The sequence below is a fragment of the Miscanthus floridulus genome, chromosome 18 (genome assembly GCF_019320115.1).
Source record: "Miscanthus floridulus cultivar M001 chromosome 18, ASM1932011v1, whole genome shotgun sequence".
In the NCBI taxonomy this organism is placed as follows: domain Eukaryota; kingdom Viridiplantae; phylum Streptophyta; class Magnoliopsida; order Poales; family Poaceae; genus Miscanthus; species Miscanthus floridulus.
The window spans coordinates 34,478,268-34,498,685 of NC_089597.1; the positions used below are offsets into that span (position 1 = coordinate 34,478,268).

Consider the following 20,418-nt stretch of genomic DNA (forward strand, 5'->3'; position numbering starts at 1 on the left):
TGAATGGGGAGTAGTTGGAGTTTTTTTTATAGCTCTTTTGTAGTGTAAATGGAGAAATGATTCTTTGAAACCCAATCAATTGCTAGTTGTATTTTAACTATTGTAGGAATCCACGTAATTTGTTCGAAGAAACTGAAAGTGAGGCTCTATCAAGTAGGCCCTTAGTTCCTTATCTATACCAAGCAAATAATGACAACAAAATTATCATTTGTATTTTTTCTGGATCCGGATATATATGCCCTGTTCGTTTCGCTGGAATTTGGCTTATGCTGATTTGTTATGAGAGAAAAACACTATTCTTTCGCTGAAAAGTACTGCTGAAGTAGTTCAAGGTCTTTAGTCAAACTATCTAAAGTTTGTTTAAGTTTATAGAAAAGTGAGTTTATATTTGTGATACCAAACAAAGGTACTGTGAATATATGTTCTATACTGAATCTAGTGATATTTATTTGGTATCATTAGATATTTTTTTCATATAAACTTGATCAGATTTAATATGGTTTGACTCTGTATTACTCCCTATATTAGAATTTTATTTTTTTTGGAAGAATATTATAATTGATTTTTTTTTCCTGAAGAAGGGGTAGCCAACAAGGAAAGTCAACCATAAATTCGTAAAGTGATGAGATGAGACATTTCTTCGTGGGCTACCGCTTGCTTCTCTACTATATTTTGACCAGCGCAATCTTGCAGTTTCTCCGCTGACCCTCATCAGTCCACAAAATCTAAACGGATTAGTAGTGGGTTTGTTAGTTTTCGGCACCCAACCAAAATTCCTATAGCCACCAGCCCACCACCCCTTCCTCTCCAAAGCACCACTCGCCATCTCACCCCAACCGCCACCAGCCCACCACCACCACCACGGCCACTCTCGCTTGCTAGTCGCCTCCGCCTCCGCCTCCTCCACTTGCCGCGCTCCACACCCCGGAGCGCGGCACACCGGAGCCCGGCGCCGCCGCGGCCGGGCGGCATGAAGAGCCTGTGGAAGCAGAGCGGCGGCCTGGTGTGCGCGGACGCCGGACCGCTCAGCCCGCTCGGAGGCCGCTCCCGGCGCCGCGCGAGGCTCACGCTGTACGCGTTCGCGGTCGCCTTCGCCGCGTTCACCGCCTACGTCGCCTTAGCCTCGCCTCCCTCCTCCGCGGGCTCCGGCGCCGGCGCCTCGTGGTTTGGCGGAGTGTACGCGTCCACGGCGCCGTACCGCTCGCAGATTTCCAGCCTCTTCTCGTCCATCTTGCCCGCCGACTCGCCCGCCCCCTCGCCAGAGCCGCTGCGCGTCACGTCCGGCGGATCGGGCGGAGGCGGTGGCCAGGTGACCCGGGATGCGAGCACCGTGCAAGTCGGGAGCGCGGCGGGAAGCAACAGCTCTGCCACGGCTGGGTCTAGTAAGCAGCTGGGAAGTGGAGGCGCCGCTCCGATCGGCAATGCGGGCGCTGGGAGAGTGCCTCCGGCAGCCGATTTGGCCGGTACTGGCATTGGCGGAGGCGGAGCTCCAACGAACAGTTCCGCCTCAAGTGACGGTGCTCCGAACGACGCGGTGGATCTGAATAAACGAAGCCACGGAGGCGTTTCCACGGGAGGCGGCAGTGGATCCCCGGCCAGTAGTTCACCCGTACATGGAGCCGCCGCGGAGGTCGGCGACAATAGCGTCGATGGGTCTAATAAGCAGTCGGGAAGTGGAAGCGGAGCCCTGAGCAATGCTGCTGCCGGACATGGCAGCACTGTCAGAGCTGAGGCCAAAGTTGCAAGTGATGTTTCCACCAATAGTTCTGCGGGGAGTGGCAGCTTGGGGAAGGTAGATTTGAGCACTGGATCTTCTAATAATCTGGCAGGGAGTGGAAGTGGCGTTTCAGGCAGTGGTTCGGTTGCTGGAAATAGCAGCACTGTGAAGCCTCATGCTGGAGATGCTGTTCGAGCCGGGAGCAGGGGTTCTTCTGGAAATGGCACTGCTACCAAGGTTGATCTGAATAAAGGTTCAGATGCTCAGCCAGGAAATCCAAATGGAGATGCAAGCCATACATCAGATGTAAGTTCTAGTTTGGGGAAGAGTAAAGATACAATGGCTGTGACCAGTGAGAGTTCGAGTTCAGATGCTCAACCAGACAGTGGAAGTGGAGATGCAAGCCATCAATCACCTGGAAGTTCTAGTCCAGTAAAGAGCAATGCTGGAGATGGCGAAGTTGAGGGCAGTAAGGGAAATGTGAGTGTCGTTCCAACTAGTAATCAAACTGGGAGTCTGGCATTGGTAGGGCAGAAAGATGTTGGATCTCCCAGGAACAACAACACAGTTGTAGCGTCTCCCCCTGTGAAGAATCAGGAACAGACCCAGAGCCAAGTTGCTCCCAGCGGGAGCACTGATACAGTGAATAATCCGAAGGGAGATGCTGCTCAGGGCAGTGCTGGTTCATCAGAGAACCATTCGGCCCAAGCAAACTCCTCAAAATCTGGAAATTACAGTAAGGGTAACAGGTCATCAATAAAACAGGATGGTGGTTCTGGTGGAAATAAGAAAGCTGATTGGTTCAAGGAAGTGGCTAGTTGCGATATGTTCCATGGGAATTGGGTTAGGGATGACTCATACCCTCTCTACCCTGAGGGATCATGTCCTCACATTGATGAGCCCTTTGACTGCTATTTCAACGGTCGGCGAGATCTAGCTTACCAGAAGCTCCGCTGGCAACCCAGTGGATGCAGTATCCCAAGGTGCGGATGACGTTATTAGAAAATTGCGGTGATTTTAATGATTTCATTTCAAGCTTGGTTTGTAATTTGCCAAGATCATGTTTGTGTCATTTCAGATTGAACCCAACCGATATGTTGGAGAGGCTGAGAGGAAAAAGACTTGTTTTCGTTGGTGATTCACTCAATAGGAACATGTGGGAATCCCTTGTGTGCATTTTGAGGAATTCTGTCAAAGACAAGAGGAAGGTTTTCGAGGCATCTGGCAGGCGTGAGTTTAAGACCGAAGGCTCATACTCTTTCCTGTTCACGGTATTATAATCTTTGAAGTTCAGATTCTACACTATGCACATGTTTGTTGATTTAACTATTTAGTATTGTTGCCTAATTTTCTTTTCCACTCGTGTCATTCAGGATTATCACTGCAGCGTGGAGTTCTTCCGCTCCCCATTCCTAGTCCAGGAATGGGAGATGCAAGTGAGCAGTGGAAAGAAAAAGGAAACTCTCAGGCTTGATCTGGTCGAGCAATCATCATTGAAGTACAAGGATGCAGACTTTCTCATTTTCAATACTGGGCATTGGTGGACACATGAGAAAACTGCTCTTGGGTAACTCACCTTGTTCTTTGGTTGAACAAGAATCTCCACTTCATTATTGCTTAAACACTGATGACAGATTTAATGTGCCACAGGAAGGACTACTATCAGGAAGGTAACTATGTGTATAATGAGCTAAATGTCATGGATGCCTTTCATAAAGCTCTTCTCACCTGGTCCAAGTGGATTGATGCCAATGTTAACCCCAGAAAAACTGCTGTGTTATTCAGAGGCTACTCAGCATCTCATTTTAGGTGTGCATCACCTTTTATATTGCAAATTACCACATGATATATTTGATCTTGGTCAACTGAACAAATATTTTGCTGTGCATCTCCACTATGTAGTGGCGGCCAATGGAATTCAGGCGGTAGCTGTGACAAGGAGAGCGAACCAATAACCAATGAACAGTACCTTTCAACCTACCCACCAAAGATGAGCATTCTGGAAGATGTGATCCACAAGATGAAAACTCCTGTTGTTTATTTGAACATAACGAGAATGACTGACTACAGAAAGGATGCACACCCTTCCATCTACCGCAAGCAGAACCTTACTGATGAGGAGAGGAGATCGCCGGAAAGATATCAGGACTGCAGCCACTGGTGCCTTCCTGGAGTACCAGATTCCTGGAATGAACTGGTTTATGCTCAACTTTTGATCAGGCAGCATCAAATGCGCCAACAATAAAGGCAACTACTGTTTTTTTGCTGTGTGCCTATATATGATCTGTTGTTTTCTAGGATAATAGTCAACACGGTGATGAAAGTAAGGTCGGCATGAGACCGAGGATTTTCCTAAATCCATATATAGAGTAAAGTTGTCCATGCTACCTCCCAATACCCACACAAATTCTTCAGCAGAGGTTTCGGGGACATCATATTGTAAAGTTCATATCTAGTGCTAATCTGAAATAAAGAATAGTATAGATGTGATGATATAGATGCTCCTATGTCTTCTGTGATTCCCTTCCTGTTCTCATGCATGTTTCTGATCATCAAGGAAGCTGCTGTGTGGATGGAGTGTTTGGTTGGGTGAATCACATAATTTGTAGTACCAAATTTATTTGTAGGGGTTGATGTGACAGTGGGAGGATGCAGTGCCTAACTGTTTATAAGGTTGAAAAATGGTTCTGTATAGCCATGTGCACTAGTGCTAGCAATTATTTTTGTCCAAAGTTTATGTATAGACACCCACGCCATTGCTGGCATTTTTGTCCTAAGCAGATATGTATGTTCTTGATGCCATTTATGATGTATATTGAAAGCTTGAAGGACATCTGCCGGAGAAGGTTAGGCGCTGAGCAGATGCTTTTAGTGTGCCCAGCTGTTTGACCTTACGAGGTTAAGTTCTGGTCTGCATTTGTTGCCTTTCGCAAAGAAATCCTGGTCTCCACTTGCGGCTGAGTCTGTCGACATTTTGCAGTAAGCCAGTAAGACAATTCGTCTGCAGAGTCAAGGAAGCAAGTGGCATGATTTCTCTGCTTTCCTCAGATAAGATAACTTGTGTTATTTGTATTCAGGCTTAGGGATAGTTTTGTGGTGAGTATTATGCTCAGGCCTCATTCTTATGCACATACTGATAATCTGCAAGCTGTTCTTTATAAACCTGTCGATGATCTGCGAGCTGTTCTTACCGAATGATCGATGTTCTGCAAGGTGTTTTCACCGAATGCTTCGATGATCTGCAAGCTGTGTTTAAACTGGATGTTTCGATGGTCTGAGAGCTGTTCTTACTGAATGCTTCTTCAATGAATTTGAAATTCTAACAAAAATGTCTGCACTGTTGATACTTGGCCGGCCCCAAGGAGCAGTGATAGTTCAGCATCATAGACTCATGAACTGAACTCGGCAAATCGCATCAGACCTCTCTGCTCCGCAACAGCACAAAAACCCACGACGACGTACATCACTGCCTATGCTGTGAGCTAGTATTCCAGCCCACGTAGGCCCTTTTGTACAGCCACATCCCGTGAAGCTGTGACAGTGCAAAAGTCCATGGGCCAAAGAGCCTGCATCCACGCAAGCGTCATTCTAGCCCACGAAGGGCCCTTCTGCACAGTTCCTTTCGCCCATATCCTCCTTTCCTCCCTCAAGTCAGGCAGGTAGGTATCTTCACGCTGTACTGCCGTACTGGGAGATACACCGGTTTGCAAGGCAACCGCCAGAGCGGCAATTTTGCCGTGTGACCGTGTCCTCCTCCCGTTCGATCTGTTAGCCAAGCCATGCAACTATAGTAGAAGCAGTAGAGTAGACTAAGGCGGCCGGGCTCTCGCGTCCTCGGCACCTACACTGTAGCTGGAGCCACGGGAGCCATAAAAATGAGTTTCTTCGGCTCCGGCGGTGTCAGTGAGAAGAAAGGAGGAGAAAAAAAACGGCTTCGATGAATAGTTCAGCTACAGTGATTCGGCAGCGAGAGTCGGAGCTGCCCAGAGCCGGGCCACAATCTGGATGGATCGATCGATCCAGTTGCGATGGTCGAGCCGAGCATTAGCACCGGGACGGAAATGCCCACGATGCGCCGTCTATGTATGGGGTGCCAACTGTCCGGTGCCGGCCCGCAGCAGAGGCGAGATGATTCATTTGTCACTGGCTCCTTCCTCCTGCCCCGCCATGCTGCCCAAAAGCTGGATGCGTCGACCACACATGCTCCCCTGACAGCGCCCAACCTTTGCTTTACTCCCCTGTTCGCTCCCAGTTCTTGCCACTGCTGCTCCATCTGACTAAAAATCACCGCCCCACCCTGATCTGACCGTTCCATACCAACCAACCAAAAGCCAGAGAAGATTCGATGAGGAAAAAAAAATGTAGACTGTAGTTTTACATCCCCATACACACAGGATACACCGGAGCTCCGGCCTCCAGAGGCACATGCCGCTATGCCAGTTCCTTACACCAGTGGGCAGGGATCAGCAGCCAGCAGGCCTCGCGGATCGACCACGTCGTCGGGGTCGATCTGCGCCGTCCGGTTGGCGATCCGACGGCCAGGCGACGGCGTCCGGTTCTGGGCACGCGCATGTGGCGTGCATGCCCCGCCAAGCCAAGACAGCAGGCCAGTGCCGAAAACTGCACCATCTACCACTATTCCATAGTACTACACAGCTTATTACTGCATCATCCCCATAAATTAAATACATGCAGGCATGAGGATTGAGGACTGAGGAGGCAGGCAGGCAGGCATAAAAGGCAAGCCGGGACCAAAAGCCCTCGCCCTTTAATTTGCACCCTCCCCAAATCTCCATCTCCATTGCCTGCCCCTCACTCTCTCTCTCTCTCACTCCCCCTCTCCACCCTCCCCCCATCCATGAGGATCAGGCGGAGGCCACAGCCGTCCTCCCTGCAGGCGGCGGCCAGCTCAGATCTGGCCGGGGCCGCATCCACGGCGCCGCAGACCCCGCTGAAAGCCGCCGCGAGGAACCGTGGTGGGTGGCTGTTGGCTGCAGGCGGCGAGGATGAGGATCGCGAGGCGAAGCTGCTGCATGCGAGTAGTGCGGATCTTGTTCTCGGGCAGAAATCTGGAGTGGCCAGGCGCCTGGCATTGCCCCAGGTATGTCTCTTTGGTCTGGTGGCTCTTGCACTCACAGAGGAGATGGCTATAGATCTAGCTGAATCCGTTGCTTTCCCCGTGGCTCCTGACTCGGCAGGACGACAATGTGGTGGTGGATTGCGGCGGCAGGAGCATGGGTGGTGGTGCACAGCATGGCGCTGATGATGATGATGGTCGCATGAGGTACGGATTAAACAACTGCCAAAATTAAAGAGACTGCTAGCAACTTCGCAATTTTGACGGCACAATAGGTAGAGTCTCACGTACCTAATATAATAAGAAAAAACAAATGGAAAGCATGCTAGTAACTAGGTTCTCCGCTCTCCTACTTTTGATCTCCCTCTGTTGGACTGTTTCATAGTGTGCGATGCAATGCCAGCTCGAGTGCTTGACCCATGAGGGAGGGACGCCATGGATCCAATTATTTTAGTGCACCACCTCCCCCCTGCAGTCAGGTCAGACAAAACACTCCTGTAGGCACGTCCTCCCATGACCATGATCCATCCATCCGCGGCGCATGATTCCTGTGTTCCCTTGCCCATGCCGTCCTCTCCTGGTTTTGGTTGCTTCACACTCTGGGGGTGCTACTTGTGTCGATCACAGGGAAGCCTAGCAGCGCCTGCCGGGTTTGGTTGCATTCACGCGTGATCTTGCTTGGCCTCGCTCGGTACACGTCCGCAACCATTGCGTGCACATTGCGTTTGCGTTGCCATTGCCACCATCTACCTGTGTTATATTAATGTTACTTGGCTGAGTTTCTTTACCGCCCGTATGTCTGCACTTGCAGATTCAGCGCGGCGAATGGCCATGGCGGCTCGGAGCACAAGGACGGCGGCGGGGCGGCGTGCACCGGTGGTGTCGGCGGCAGGTACGAGCCACCGGTGGCAGTGAAGGCGACCGAGGAACGGGTGACGAGCAATGGCTTCGTGCAGCAGCCTGCGGCGGCGTCGGCGCCGCCCGTGGCCGCGGCGGCCGTCGTCAAGGACGAGGGGAAGAAGCAGAAGCAGGCCACCAGCAACGGCACCGGCACCGGCGCCGGGGCCAAGAAGCGGCGGGGCCCGGCGGTGCTGCTGGAGGGGTCGCGGTGCAGCCGCGTGAACGGGCGTGGGTGGCGGTGCAGCCAGCCGACGCTGGTCGGATACTCGCTCTGCGAGCACCACCTCGGCAAGGGCCGCATGCGGAGCGCGGCCGCGGCAGCCGCGGCGCGGGGTGGCGGCAACGCCGGCGTCGGCCGGCTCGGGCGTACCGAGCACGGGGCCAGGATCGCCGCCACCGTCGTGGCGGTGGGCGCAGCAAGAGACGTTGTCGCCACCGCCGCCGCGCCACCGCCCAAGGCCGAGGGGCCGAGCCTGCCGGGCTGCTAGGCGCGCGATGGAGAAGGATCGGAACCGCGGAATTCTTTGGTTTGGACTTTGGATCTGTGCCGGCGGTCGTCGGCGATCGATGTGAATCGCTCGCCGCGTTTTGTGGGACTGTGAATGTCGGCGGTGGCATGGCGCAGGTGCACGCACAGTGGAGAAACCCCGCGGCGTTCGTGGTGGGTCTCTCTACTGCCGTGCCAGAATTATTGCGGGTGGCTATATATGCAAAGTTTCGTGCAACTGTAAAAAAATCTAAAAATTGCGGAGGCGCTTGGTCTGCTCATGAAAGCGCGAGAAAATGTAGAGGAACGGAGAACCGCAGTTGGGATTCAATCAATCAATAATGCTACGGGCACACCTTTTCGAACATGTTCTCTTCCTTTTTTTTCACCTCAAACTGTCTTTTGCTGACCCGATACAGCAGCAGTAGTAGTGTAAGGCCTGTTTGTTCCCCCTTCAAAACTTTAGTCACATAAACTCGACTAACTTTAGTCATTGGGTGTTTGATTTGGGTGACTAAATAGTTAGGGTGTTTGCTCCAAAGTGACTAAAAAATGAGGTTTAGTCTCTTCTAGTAATAATTTAGTGACTAGTTGGCTAAAGCACATTTAGTCTTATGTAATCCTAATGTTTGGGTGAAAAATGACTAGATGAGACTAAATTTTAGGAGGGAGCACATGGGTGTTTTTTAGCTCCAAAATACACGAATTGTAATAGAGGAAAAACCATGTGTTTTTTAAAAAGCTAGCACATGAATTCTGGATTCAACGTCTAATTCTGTTCTGGTTGTTTCTGTGCGCAGCAATGTTAACAGGTCCGTGAATCAAACCCATCAAACCTTACCAGACCCGCCGAAGCCTAACGACCGGACAAACCGATAACCGCTAATTGAAGTTTTGCTCATTTTAGCAACTGTTGGCCTAGTAAACACACGTACAAGCTTATTGACAAAATAACGACTCTGCCACAAATCAAAATTAGCTCAGAGCACCCAATTACTATTTCATATGCTGATAGATTTTGCACAATTTTATATGCAAATTAAGTGTAATGCATTATATTGATGAAATTAACATAACAAAAATATTTCCTCACCCATAGTGAGATGTTCTCGTTGAAAAAAATGTACAATGAATATCATCTTCAAATATTACAAAACAGAAATATAAAAATTGCACGTTTCAAATAGTGCAAATAATACATATTGTTATTGCAATTATACTTTATATGTATATAAATACATAATCCACCTTAATAAATCACTAAATAACTTGGACGACATCTACACCACTAATCCAACCTGCTTATCAAAGCAGGCCATGACACTCCTCATATGATATCAAAAAAACATTCACAAATAACTACAGTTCACTCAACTATAGAGCGGCTAGTCAGTCTAACTGCCTGAGAATATATCTACAAGAGAACTAATGTTAGCTATCCTTGAATAGAAACAAGAACCTTGTAATCCAATAAGTGAGCACTCTACATTCTTCACAAATGCCCCCACAAGACAAAGACAAGTGGAACGAGGAAGACTAACCTGCAACAGAACCAACACTTCCATTGGGTCATTGTCTTCACAAAGAGTCCTCGAAATGAAACCATACTTGTGAGGGTATACAACTAATGAGTACATGACTCAATCAACCTACCAAATTGTAGTACATGTCAGAAAGAAAGAAAAACAAACTAAACTATTACATTTCATTAGTGCAGGACTCAATCATCCTGTACTAGCAAATTTCTAAAATGTGTCGGGATAAATGTCTAAAAATCTAGCAGATCTATGACAAGCACTGAAGATAAATGTCTAAAATCTCTAACGGCCTCCTACCAAGAATTAGTTAAATTATTATTAAGGGATGTAGCCTGAAATCTCTGAAACATGGTAGTAAACTGTATGTGAAGCGCAGGTTAGCTTTGCATGAGGTTACAGAGCTTAAAAGACACATCAACAACAATACTGAAGGACACTTCTGCCTCTGCTATCAACTTTCAAGGGCTAGATACTGAGCATTGACCTGCAAGTGCAGCTTCAGTAATGATTTGCCTCTAGCTATTAGAAAAATACTAGCATTATTACTAATTTAACTATGGTGTTGGCCACACAAATTGGAATAAACAAAGGAAAAGTCATGGCCCAGTAAGACATTACGCAATTCTAGAAAATGTGAAAAACCACTCAAGTAAACTACACCATGTACAACCCACTACACACCACCCAAGTAAACAAAGTTGGAAGGATTCTTATGGAAGAATGATTTCCTTACTAATAGTCAACCCTTGAAAGTAGACATATTACATGTCCTTAGCACTAAATTTGCAGAGCTCAATACTTGCAATTTACAGCATTGCTAATTGCAATTATTAAGTAGTACCGTAAGCATACCTCATCATCTCGTTCGTGGGATCCTTGTGCCTGCAATAATCAAACATGAAATACGTTATAATGTTAGTAATGAAGGTAATATTAGTATATTACAGTTATCTGGGAGAATCCCAAGGTTTTAGTTTTACATGGTTGAAATGTTTAGTTGTAAAATAGCAACAGTGAAGATATTATAACAGATTCAGAAATTGAACACAACTTTTTTTCTAAATACCACTCTACAAAATTATAGCATGCTACAAAAGAACATGATGTTCAAAACTCAAGAAAATCTTGCTAAAAAACTAACGAAAATCACCTCTTCAATGTCATCATTGTTGTATATCCCATATCGAAATGCCTGACTCAGATTATTAGCAAGTGCTGCCACATCATAGTCTCTGTCTCGGAAGTCGTCGTCATCGCTATCCCTCCCACGAAGAGAAGTTGGATGGCTGTAGCATAAAACATTAGCCAACGGTCAGGAAGAAATATACAAGTTACAGTGCACTTCAGGAGAGTCCTGTTTGATCAAGGCAACATAGATATGAGCCTTTTACTAGAAATATATCAAAAAACATATGAATTCTACTGAGACAACAAACCAACCTCCATAACCACTGCAAGTATAGCATAATAATGACATTTTTCGCGAAAACGTAGGAGAGCTGCGGTTCATTATTATTAAGAAGAAAATATAGGACAAGAACCCAAACACCCACACACTCTACACACACCAAAGCTTAATAATGACATGGTTTAGTCCCCAACAAATGTCGTATAACACTATGTTACTGAGTGATCAAGTGTACTTACTGATGAGCTAAATTTATCCACAATCATTTCTAGTACATCTGTGTTTTCTAACCAATGCAATGTATCCACGAAATTCGAGTATATGGTTTCATCAGCGCCAATCAATCTCATCAACACCTGTTTTACAATCAATTTGATGACCAACACCAACCAAAGGCACTCACCAAACTAGACGGGGAATGAGTTCAAAAACAAATGACACCATCTTTCCAGCATAGCATCCAAAGAACATGAAAAAATGATTAAGTGTAATGCATTATATCGATGAAATTACTACGAAACAAAATATTTACTCACACATAATGAGATGTTCTCGGTGAAAAAATACACAATGATTATGATCTTCAAAAATTACAAAACAAGAACATGAAAATTGCATGTTTCAAATAGTGAAAATACTACATGTTGTTAATGTAATTATACTGTATATGTATATGAATACAGAATCCAGCTCATGAATGTGGAGCCTGCTCACAGTACAATTAAACAGCACAGAATGTGTACATAAAAAGAGTGATGAATTTACATAGCTGGTTTGGAGTAACAAAAACAACAGCAAGTTCACGAAATTCAGGGCTGGACATACATACCTCGGCATTATCCTCATGGTTACTCCAGGTGAACTGCACTTTGTGCCTCAAGACACTGCCTGCATGTTTAGCAGACTGAGTGATTCAGAACAACAAAATTGTGAACCAAAACAAAAACAACCAAACCACCACATTATTGCAGCTGTTCCTCACCTTCTTTTACTAGTCCTAGCAGAACTAGCAGAACTGCCTCAAGACGCTGCCTGCATGATGAATTCACTACGACATCAGGAACAAATCACAATAAACAGAAATGAAATACGTTGGCACAAATCATAAATAACAATTTTTTCTATGGAAGGACAAGGACAAAAATTATTGTCCGCGCTAGCACAAATCACAAATCACAATAAACAGAAATGAAATGTGTTGGCACAAATCACAAATAACAATTTTTTTTCTATGAAAAGACAAGGGCAATGTCTGTGCTGGCACAAATCACAAACCACAATAAACAAAAATGAAATGTGTTGGCACAAATCACAGATAACACTTAAAAGAGTTAGACAGATAACCTGCAGACACCATGAAAAAATATGGGAAAACTTAGCTACCGCAACATTAAAAGAGTTAGACATAGCAATTTTCCATTTATCTTAAGAGAGTACTGACTTCCTGATTCATGCATATCAAGAATTTCTACTACAATGTGAAACCATCAACAATCAGTGGAGAAACTGATAAAACAAGAGAAAAACTAAAAGCAACTTAACTCACCTCCTGCGTGTGTCTGCTGTTAGTAACTGGTTTGTTTTCATTATACTCAAGAATGATGTGCTTCAACAAGCTGTTAGGAATGTCCTTCATAATGTGCCACTTGACAGGAAACCAACCAGTCCACTTGTCCTACTGCAAGTATTCAACTGTCTTGTTAAAATCAACTCGACCCACCATCTCAGCCAGATCAATAAACTATCCGCTGGTGTTAACCTAAAAAATCAAGGAAGACAAATAGATACCTTTCGCTTACTGTCAGTTTTCTAAAGCAAATAGGGTTCACAGGAAAGATGTAGTGTGGTCCTGAGAACCTAGTGAGGCAGTGAAACCAAAGCTGCATTCATCATCAGCACCTACTGCTACTAGGAAATAAAGCAGACATGCACAACATTGGTAAAGCCAGCAAGGATGACTTGTAATGAGCAGGATGTTACAAACCTTAAATTAAAATATGCCTAGATCTAAAATTACATATGCTAAGAACTACAACTGAAGTGCCCAATATCTGCAATTTATATTATCGGTGATTGCAATTATGAAACTCCAAGTAGTACAGATAGAGTGATAAGTACAGTTACCCAAATATCAGTAAATGACATTCTAACAATGTTCCAATATATAGCAGTTTTATACAGATAACCTAATCATGTAGAACAAAGTTGGCACTTGACACTCCTATAGAGGCTTATATTACCATTCAATAAGGGTTAAAGTCTGTGTCACAGCAAAGTAGAATATAACATAGCACAAGGACACTCCTACAGAAGCTGCACATAACCAAGCAAAGCCAGATCAGCTGAAGCATTAAGATGAGAAAATGGATGGACAGACAAAGACTAATATACCGAACACACCAAAATGTTGTTGTTTTAGCTTCAAGCAGAACAGACAAGAAAAATATCTGACATATTTATCTTCTGAAGTAAAAAATTTTATGAATGTTATCTTACAAAATACAGAATATCGAACACAGTCGATAGTTGACAGGATACTCATATTTATTTACAAACCAACAAGAAGAATAGTAACAACCAAGCCAAATAATTGAACTTGATGACATCATACACTATTGGGAGTTGGCTGCTTGTCATGAATATAGATAAAGTATTATCCATTCTCCTCCATTAACCACACACACAAGTGAAGCTTTATTTCCTAGCTTCAAAATTTGAGGGATAAATATATAGATTAGATGTAGTAAGCACCTACAAATGGTGTAACAAATATAGGCAAACGAAAGAAGCATGGGGACTGACCAAGATCAATATTTGGATGGTTCAACACCAGCATATTGCATACGCTCAGAACTACAATTGCGGTGCCCGATACTTGCAATTTACATTATTGCTGATTGCAATTTACTACTTATAGATCTGCAATCAAGAAATGGATACTAAACACAGCTTTCTTGTATAGTATATGCAACATACAGTTAAAAGATGCAAGAATCATAATCTAGCACCCCTCTTGGTTTCCACAAGGACAAGCATGAGAGTTTAGTACAACAGAAAAGATACAAGAAAATGAGTACACAAATATAAACTATGAGAACAAAAAACTGATAGTGAATTATTACCTTTCCTGTATCTCTTTGTGCATGAAGAAGATCCATCAGGTAGCTTCTTTTATCTACCTCCTGCACAAACTCAGCTCACTCGGAAATCAAATCAGTACTTAAGCCAACTCTTCCAACGGCCAGGACAATGTAGTTATCCAGGAAATCCGATGCCATTTTCTGTATTCATTAGAGTAATATCGATATCACTAAGCATGCAAATTGGAACTTGAACAAGAAGTTTTGGCAACATTTCACAAAAATAACCAGGATTCACAAACTGGGACATAGAAAGTCGGTTTCTGTTACCTAGTATAGAAAAAGGTACAGTCTTACATGATCACCCTCACATAGTATAAAGACAAATGGTCACTATGGTGACTTAAGACTTAATATTTAAGAGTTAGTCTGCAAAACAAAGAGATGGGGAACATCTATTTGAAATCACAGGATCATTTATGCCATTATTAGCTACATTTTAGAACAAGGAAGGTCCTAGGTGTGTGCTGGCACAATCACAATTAACAGAATACAATTTTTACTATAGAAAAACAAAGACAAATATTTCTTTGTTATATTTCTTTGTCTTCTTTTTTTTCTTAATAAGACAGTCTAGTGACCAGAAGTGAAGATGTCTAGTGTAATTTTATTTTTGGTTAACTCACTCTCATCCTCCTTGAAGAGCCTAACGGCAGATCCAAGACCATGAGGTTATTCAACTAAGTTTTGTAACATGGCATTTTTTTTCCTTTTTGTGACAAACAATCACAAGAGGATTAACAGTATCATCCAAACCCAAATACCTTTTCTAGAGTAATTGCACCACTTTACAAAAGGACTGGAAATTTGTAAAAGAGACTCCAAAACTTATATAGACATGAGACCCCATACAGGCATTGGTATAAGACTTTCTGAATATCAAGTTAATAGCTTTGAAACCCTCAGGATAATGAGTTTAATGACAATAAAAAAAAGGACAGACCTAGTGCCGGAGGCTCCCACATGAGTGGGGTCTGGGAAAGGAAAAAACCGAGGCAAGCCTTCCCCCGCAAAATCTGCGGAGAGGCTGCTTCAAACCCGCGACCTGGTGACTCAGTGAGACAGCTCTCACCGCTGCACCAGGCCTGCCCTTCTAATGAGTTTAATGACAATAATCTATCATAATCTAGAATAAGCATTATAATGATGCACATGCATTGCCATCAATTACCAAAACAAGCATGTTCACAAAGAAAAAAAACAAGACATGACATAATTACCATTTATTCCATCCTTATTTGGTGTAATAACTCTTTTAAGCAAACAAGTTCCCATTTCTTGAAGTGCTTCAGAGAACTCTGCATATAACGCCATCTATACGTTAATATTTCACAAATACAAATGAAGTGAGGTTACACAAACACAATATCAGCTAGGTGAAATTAAGGTGTTTAAGATTTGCATTTCCTGCTTGATTAAGTAAATCATTAGGAGAAATATGTTCTAAATACGTTCAGCGTGATCTTTAGAGAGATGGGCGATTGCTATTTTATATTAAAAAAACAACGTGCAAACCTAAGTAATAAACATAAAAGAAAACATAGCCAATAACTAATATTTCCATGAAATGCCATTGGACATATATAAGGGGAAAAATGGACTTAATTAAGGGTCTCGGGAAGATGGGGGGCTTTAGACAGGAAAATTACCATATGCACTATTTGCAATTGCTGCAGCAACAGAAAGCAAGTTATCGTAACAGCTCCTCATATCTGTCATATCCTGTCAAAGAAAGCAACAATTCAGAACAAAACTAGCAGGAAGCAGACCCAGAACTTGAACCAAGAGAAGTTTTAACATCATCCATTATGGTATTCTGATGAACCTATACAGCTGGTAAACAGCAGGGCTAGGTTATCATTGCTTTTTGTTTTTAAGACACCCACACAAAATAGTTCAATTTTGAACAATTGAAGACTTGAGAAACAAACTGATTGGGAATGGGGCACCCATTTGTCAGATCCAACTAGATTAGACAAGGTCCCAATTGGGCAAAATGCGACTTTCATTTACTGTAAGGAATTCAGAAGTATCACGAGTTCTGCTGCTGCCCCCACTACACTAGTGCAGAAAGACCTGCCAAATGCATAAATGCATCTCCCACCAAAGCGACACCACACACAAGCATCCATGCATGATAATCACTCGATTACCACCTCATTGAACAGGAGAAAATGCTTCCCAATGAAAACCAAAGCAAACATGACTCTGCCAAGTAACCACAGAAGTTGAGCTGAAATCACGCCACTAGCAGATCAAAGGAAATTCTCTCTCAAGACTATGCTAAACCAAATGTGAGCGGACGATTCCCACCGCACCAGGAAACAACCCCAAAGCAAAGCTCATTCCTCCCCGTGGAATCCCAACGACATCCAACCGTGTGTTGTGAAATTGAGCACAGATCCGGACACTAGAATTTCTTATGCAATCCCCACGGCGACGATGCTCCACACTCTCACACACCAACAACCGAACTACAAACCGGCCATCAAAACCAATCGCGCGGAATCCATCAACCCGTGATGGCTGCTGCGGAAAACCAGAAGCGGAACCGGAGCTCCCCCGCGAGATCTCCACACCCGCAACAGACTGACCCACCCACCCGGCTCGCTCGCTCGCCCACGAAGCGAAAGGGAGAGGCAAGGTCCACACACCTGGGCAGCCGCGAGGAGCTCGTCCGCCGCCGTGGCGGCGGCAGCGGTGGAGTGGCCCCGGCAGCGGTCCCGGTCCCGGTCCACCCGCTGCTCGTGGCGCTGCAGCGCGAAGCCCCGCAGCATCCGCAGCGATGACTCCATGCCCTCGCCCCGCGAACCCGAGTCAGGGCGGGCGCCGGATCGAGCCCCAGATCGCCCGCGGCCGGGCGGCGATGTGCTCGCGGAAACCCTAGCGGCGCTAGTAGCCCCGCACGCACACTCCCACTAACGAGCGGGAGAGAGGGAGCGAGTGGGGAAATGGAGAGTTCTTTTTTCCTCCTTTTCGGAGCTCTGGGACAGAGGGAGAGAGGGAGCCACGCGACCCATCGGATACCCGGCGCGACTTTCAAAATACAAACAGTAGCAGTGGCTCCCAGCCCTCCATCGCCAGATGAACGCAGCAAAAAAATCGTGTGCTGCCAACAAAAGAAACACATGGGCAACAGATAGCAATCCCGAACCAAATAGACCCTAAAACAGGTTAGATTTAGCCGACAAAACTCTAGGAAGGGCAAGCCAAACAGGCCTTAAGTTGTCGCTTGTTAGAAGGAGAAGCAAGTACTAGTACTAGTAGTAGTAGGAGTATTATGTATAGTACGTACCCGGCACCGTGATGAGCCGTGCAGCACAACTTTATTCTGACGCTCCTGCACTAGCACGGGACGCGAGCATACGACAAGGACAAACCGAGACGGGACCGTGATGAGCCGCGCTGATGACTGGCAAAAACCGAACGAGCCGCGCGCGCTGCACCTGCACCATCAGTCCATTCACCATGCACGCCGGACGCCGGCCTGGTCCATCGCCGAAGTCCCACCAAATTGCACGGTCCGCTCTAGGCGCCGAGCGCTGCCACACCGCCAGCCGACCGGAGGGAACCGCCTCCGCCCGCAGCCCGCTCTGCGTGGGCTCGGCCGCTCGGGGCTGAGAGCCTGGGACTTTGGGTGGCTCGGCCCGATTTGTCGGACTCGGAACAGTCATCGTCGTCTCAGTGGGTGGCGCGACCAGGCTGCTGGCCGCCGTAGTTGGGCTGCGTTCGTCCGCGCGCAGGAGGTGCCGGCCTATGCGCGGGTGCGCGATTGGCCTATGCACGTCTCTCTCAACTTCACAACGGGTGTCCACTATGTTATCTATTTAAGCCGAGTCAATCTTTAGTCACAATTTCATATGGAACTAAGACTTTATTATTCCACCTGACATTTAATTTGGGTCTTAATATTTCTTTGATTTCAATTGAATAATAATAGTTCAAGCAAATAAAATCCAACAAATTATATTATCTAATCTTACCGAGGGATTATTAATTGGAGGACTACATGCTTGATTCATATGAGAGATAAATCAAACATGCTGGTGCATGCCTTGAGCTAATAGAGCCAGCACGCGAATCTGTTCTTTCCCAACCGACTTTTGACTCACACAGCGTAATTCTTTTCTGTTACTGTGACCGACTGGAGTCTCGCCAATTTGGTCGTCAAGGTCAACCACAGGTCTCCTGGATGTTCTTTCAACAAAGCATGAGGCAGTGTATATTTTATTCCCGTTTAAAAATTGGTATATTTTATACCGGTTCACTTTCACAGAGGAATGTTATGTTGAGGTGGTACGGTAGTACTACCCTTTCTACCGAACAACGACCACCTGAGTAACGGCATTGCCAGTGGTCTTACCGGTTCACTTTCACAGAGGAATGTTACGTTGCTCTGTTCGCTTGGGCTTGTTTGGCTTATAAGCCGTATTTTTTCAGCCAATGAATAATATTTTTCTCTCACATCAAATCAGCTAATAATATTTTCAGTCATGACTTATCAGCCAAACAAGCTCAAGTAAACAGGACGAATAGAAAATGATCACACCGAAGAATGCTAGCGGCTAGTCCACCATTGATGCAAAAGACACACACTTTGCAAAAGCTTCTGTAAACATCGATGACTTTATGAATTTTTTTTTTGAAAATAGGTAATTGGTCGTGAACCACAAGCTGGCGACCGTTAATCAAGTCGTTGGTGTCTTTTTTCGGATACCATAATCATTTAGGACTTGATAAGTAAGAAGATTTATATTAATACAAGAACTATAAAGCACATTAGGTTGTACAACGTTCTGTGATGACGAAGGTTTTCCTCGTATCAAACCATAAAACATTATTTTTTATAAAATACTTCAAACACATATGTTTACATTCGTACACACGTAGGAACATTATTCTTCTTCTAAATAGAAAAATTAAACACATACGTCTTGCACGTATGTTACGTAACCTTATAAACACATACGCTACGTAGTAACCTTACAAACACATGTAGTGGTGGAGCCAGGATATTTATTGAGCCAGGGCAAGACGCAATACAATAATAATAATGACAAGCAGCACACATATAGAATAGAACATTGAACATACAAACAAAAGTTACGGGCGCTGGCCTTTCCTAGTGAAAAGGTTATACACACCTCTTCAGGGTTACCAAACATTTTGGAATGCCACGCTCTCGGTTATGAGAATGTTCCTGACTTAATTTTAGCATCAGAGTAGACATACGATGCAAGGACCAGGAAGACCGAGCTCCACTGCCACCCCATGTTGATGTTCATGCTGATGCTTAAAGTTTGCTATGCCTAGCTTATGTAGCTTGATAAGACAAGTACCTTATTCTTGCACAAATGCCTTTTGCAACTCAACTTGTTTACCTTGCTATATAATATGGGCAAGAGATCTGCGGAGTTTCCAGTCTCGTGGTACTGCTGTTGAATTGTTGCAGGTGAGATGAGCCCGTGTATGGCTACTTCTACACTCCTGACCCCTCTTCCGAGCGGGAGTGAATTGGTTGCCTATGTGTTGATCGTAGAACGTGGTTGCGGCATGGACCATGAGTTGTATTGTTAAAATTTACCGTATGATGCTGACTTCCCCCTATGATACTTTGAGTGTTGAACTAATGTGTGTTGATGTTGTAACTTAGCTACTTTTCCTAAGTAAGAACTTTTGTGAGCTATATAATGTCTCTATGTGCAATTTTTTTTTTTGGATAAAAACAGGAGGGGTTTGAGCCCCTACTGTGCTTTATTGAAAACTGAACAGTGTCTCTATATCTATATGCGATTGACCCTGAGCCCCTAATGTTGCTTGTTGTGGTTTAAACTCCTTCCCTCTTAATGAAATACGGGTGCAATCCCACGAAAAAAAAGTAATCTGCACATAGCGGATAACATGAGTGGTACTACTACAGACGGCCAGTTTAAATTATGATGATAAATCAAGCCCCTATATCTCTAGTCCTTTTTTAGTAGGACCCCAAACAGACAAATGTGCTTCCAAACAGAAAACTTGTCCGCTTATAAAAATTTTCAGCAAGAACATTATTTCTGTAGCACATTGATTATGACACTAATCAAACATAAAAAGAAAAAGCAAGGTTCCCGTGTCTCTCAAGCTGACCGACCACTAAACTTGTTGATGT

General features: G+C 44.9%; 3 protein-coding genes and 1 long non-coding RNA gene across 7 annotated transcripts; 2 read left to right on the top strand and 2 right to left on the bottom strand.

The window, feature by feature from the left end:
* Positions 1 to 294: 294 nt before the first annotated feature.
* LOC136520848 (protein trichome birefringence-like 1) lies at positions 295 to 3,995 on the top strand. Its single transcript, XM_066514513.1, has 5 exons — positions 295 to 2,700; positions 2,796 to 2,988; positions 3,091 to 3,284; positions 3,368 to 3,526; positions 3,620 to 3,995. Exons 1-5 carry the CDS (start codon positions 971 to 973, stop codon positions 3,960 to 3,962), a joined length of 2,619 nt encoding a protein of 872 aa, XP_066370610.1. The 5' UTR covers positions 295 to 970; the 3' UTR covers positions 3,963 to 3,995.
* A 2,456-nt stretch (positions 3,996 to 6,451) lies between these two features.
* Positions 6,452 to 8,520, top strand: LOC136522720 (growth-regulating factor 12-like). Its single transcript, XM_066516531.1, has 3 exons — positions 6,452 to 6,818; positions 6,916 to 7,001; positions 7,606 to 8,520. Exons 1-3 carry the CDS (start codon positions 6,576 to 6,578, stop codon positions 8,180 to 8,182), a joined length of 906 nt encoding a protein of 301 aa, XP_066372628.1. The 5' UTR covers positions 6,452 to 6,575; the 3' UTR covers positions 8,183 to 8,520.
* Positions 8,521 to 9,436: 916 nt separating this feature from the next.
* On the bottom strand, positions 9,437 to 13,432 carry LOC136522866 (uncharacterized). 4 transcript variants are annotated; one of them, XM_066516663.1, is made up of 6 exons: positions 12,674 to 12,906; positions 12,110 to 12,159; positions 11,957 to 12,015; positions 10,870 to 11,005; positions 10,572 to 10,601; positions 9,437 to 9,717 (listed from the first exon to the last, which is right to left on the bottom strand). In XM_066516663.1, the coding sequence occupies exons 3-6, from the start codon at positions 11,971 to 11,973 to the stop codon at positions 9,613 to 9,615; spliced, it is 288 nt and encodes a 95-aa protein (XP_066372760.1). In that variant the 5' UTR covers positions 11,974 to 12,015; positions 12,110 to 12,159; positions 12,674 to 12,906; the 3' UTR covers positions 9,437 to 9,612. The 4 variants fall into 4 exon arrangements, 2 of the variants coding, with proteins under 2 accessions (XP_066372760.1, XP_066372759.1); XM_066516662.1 differs by having other exon boundaries at positions 9,437 to 9,722; XR_010775994.1 differs by lacking the exons at positions 9,437 to 9,717; positions 10,572 to 10,601; positions 10,870 to 11,005 and adding an exon at positions 13,368 to 13,432 and having other exon boundaries at positions 11,266 to 12,015; positions 12,674 to 12,886.
* An 897-nt stretch (positions 13,433 to 14,329) lies between these two features.
* Positions 14,330 to 16,057, bottom strand: LOC136520032 (uncharacterized). The gene is made up of 3 exons (XR_010775124.1): positions 15,917 to 16,057; positions 15,488 to 15,565; positions 14,330 to 14,408 (listed from the first exon to the last, which is right to left on the bottom strand). It is a non-coding gene; the product is annotated as an uncharacterized lncRNA (long non-coding RNA).
* Between the last annotated feature and the right edge of the window lie 4,361 nt (positions 16,058 to 20,418).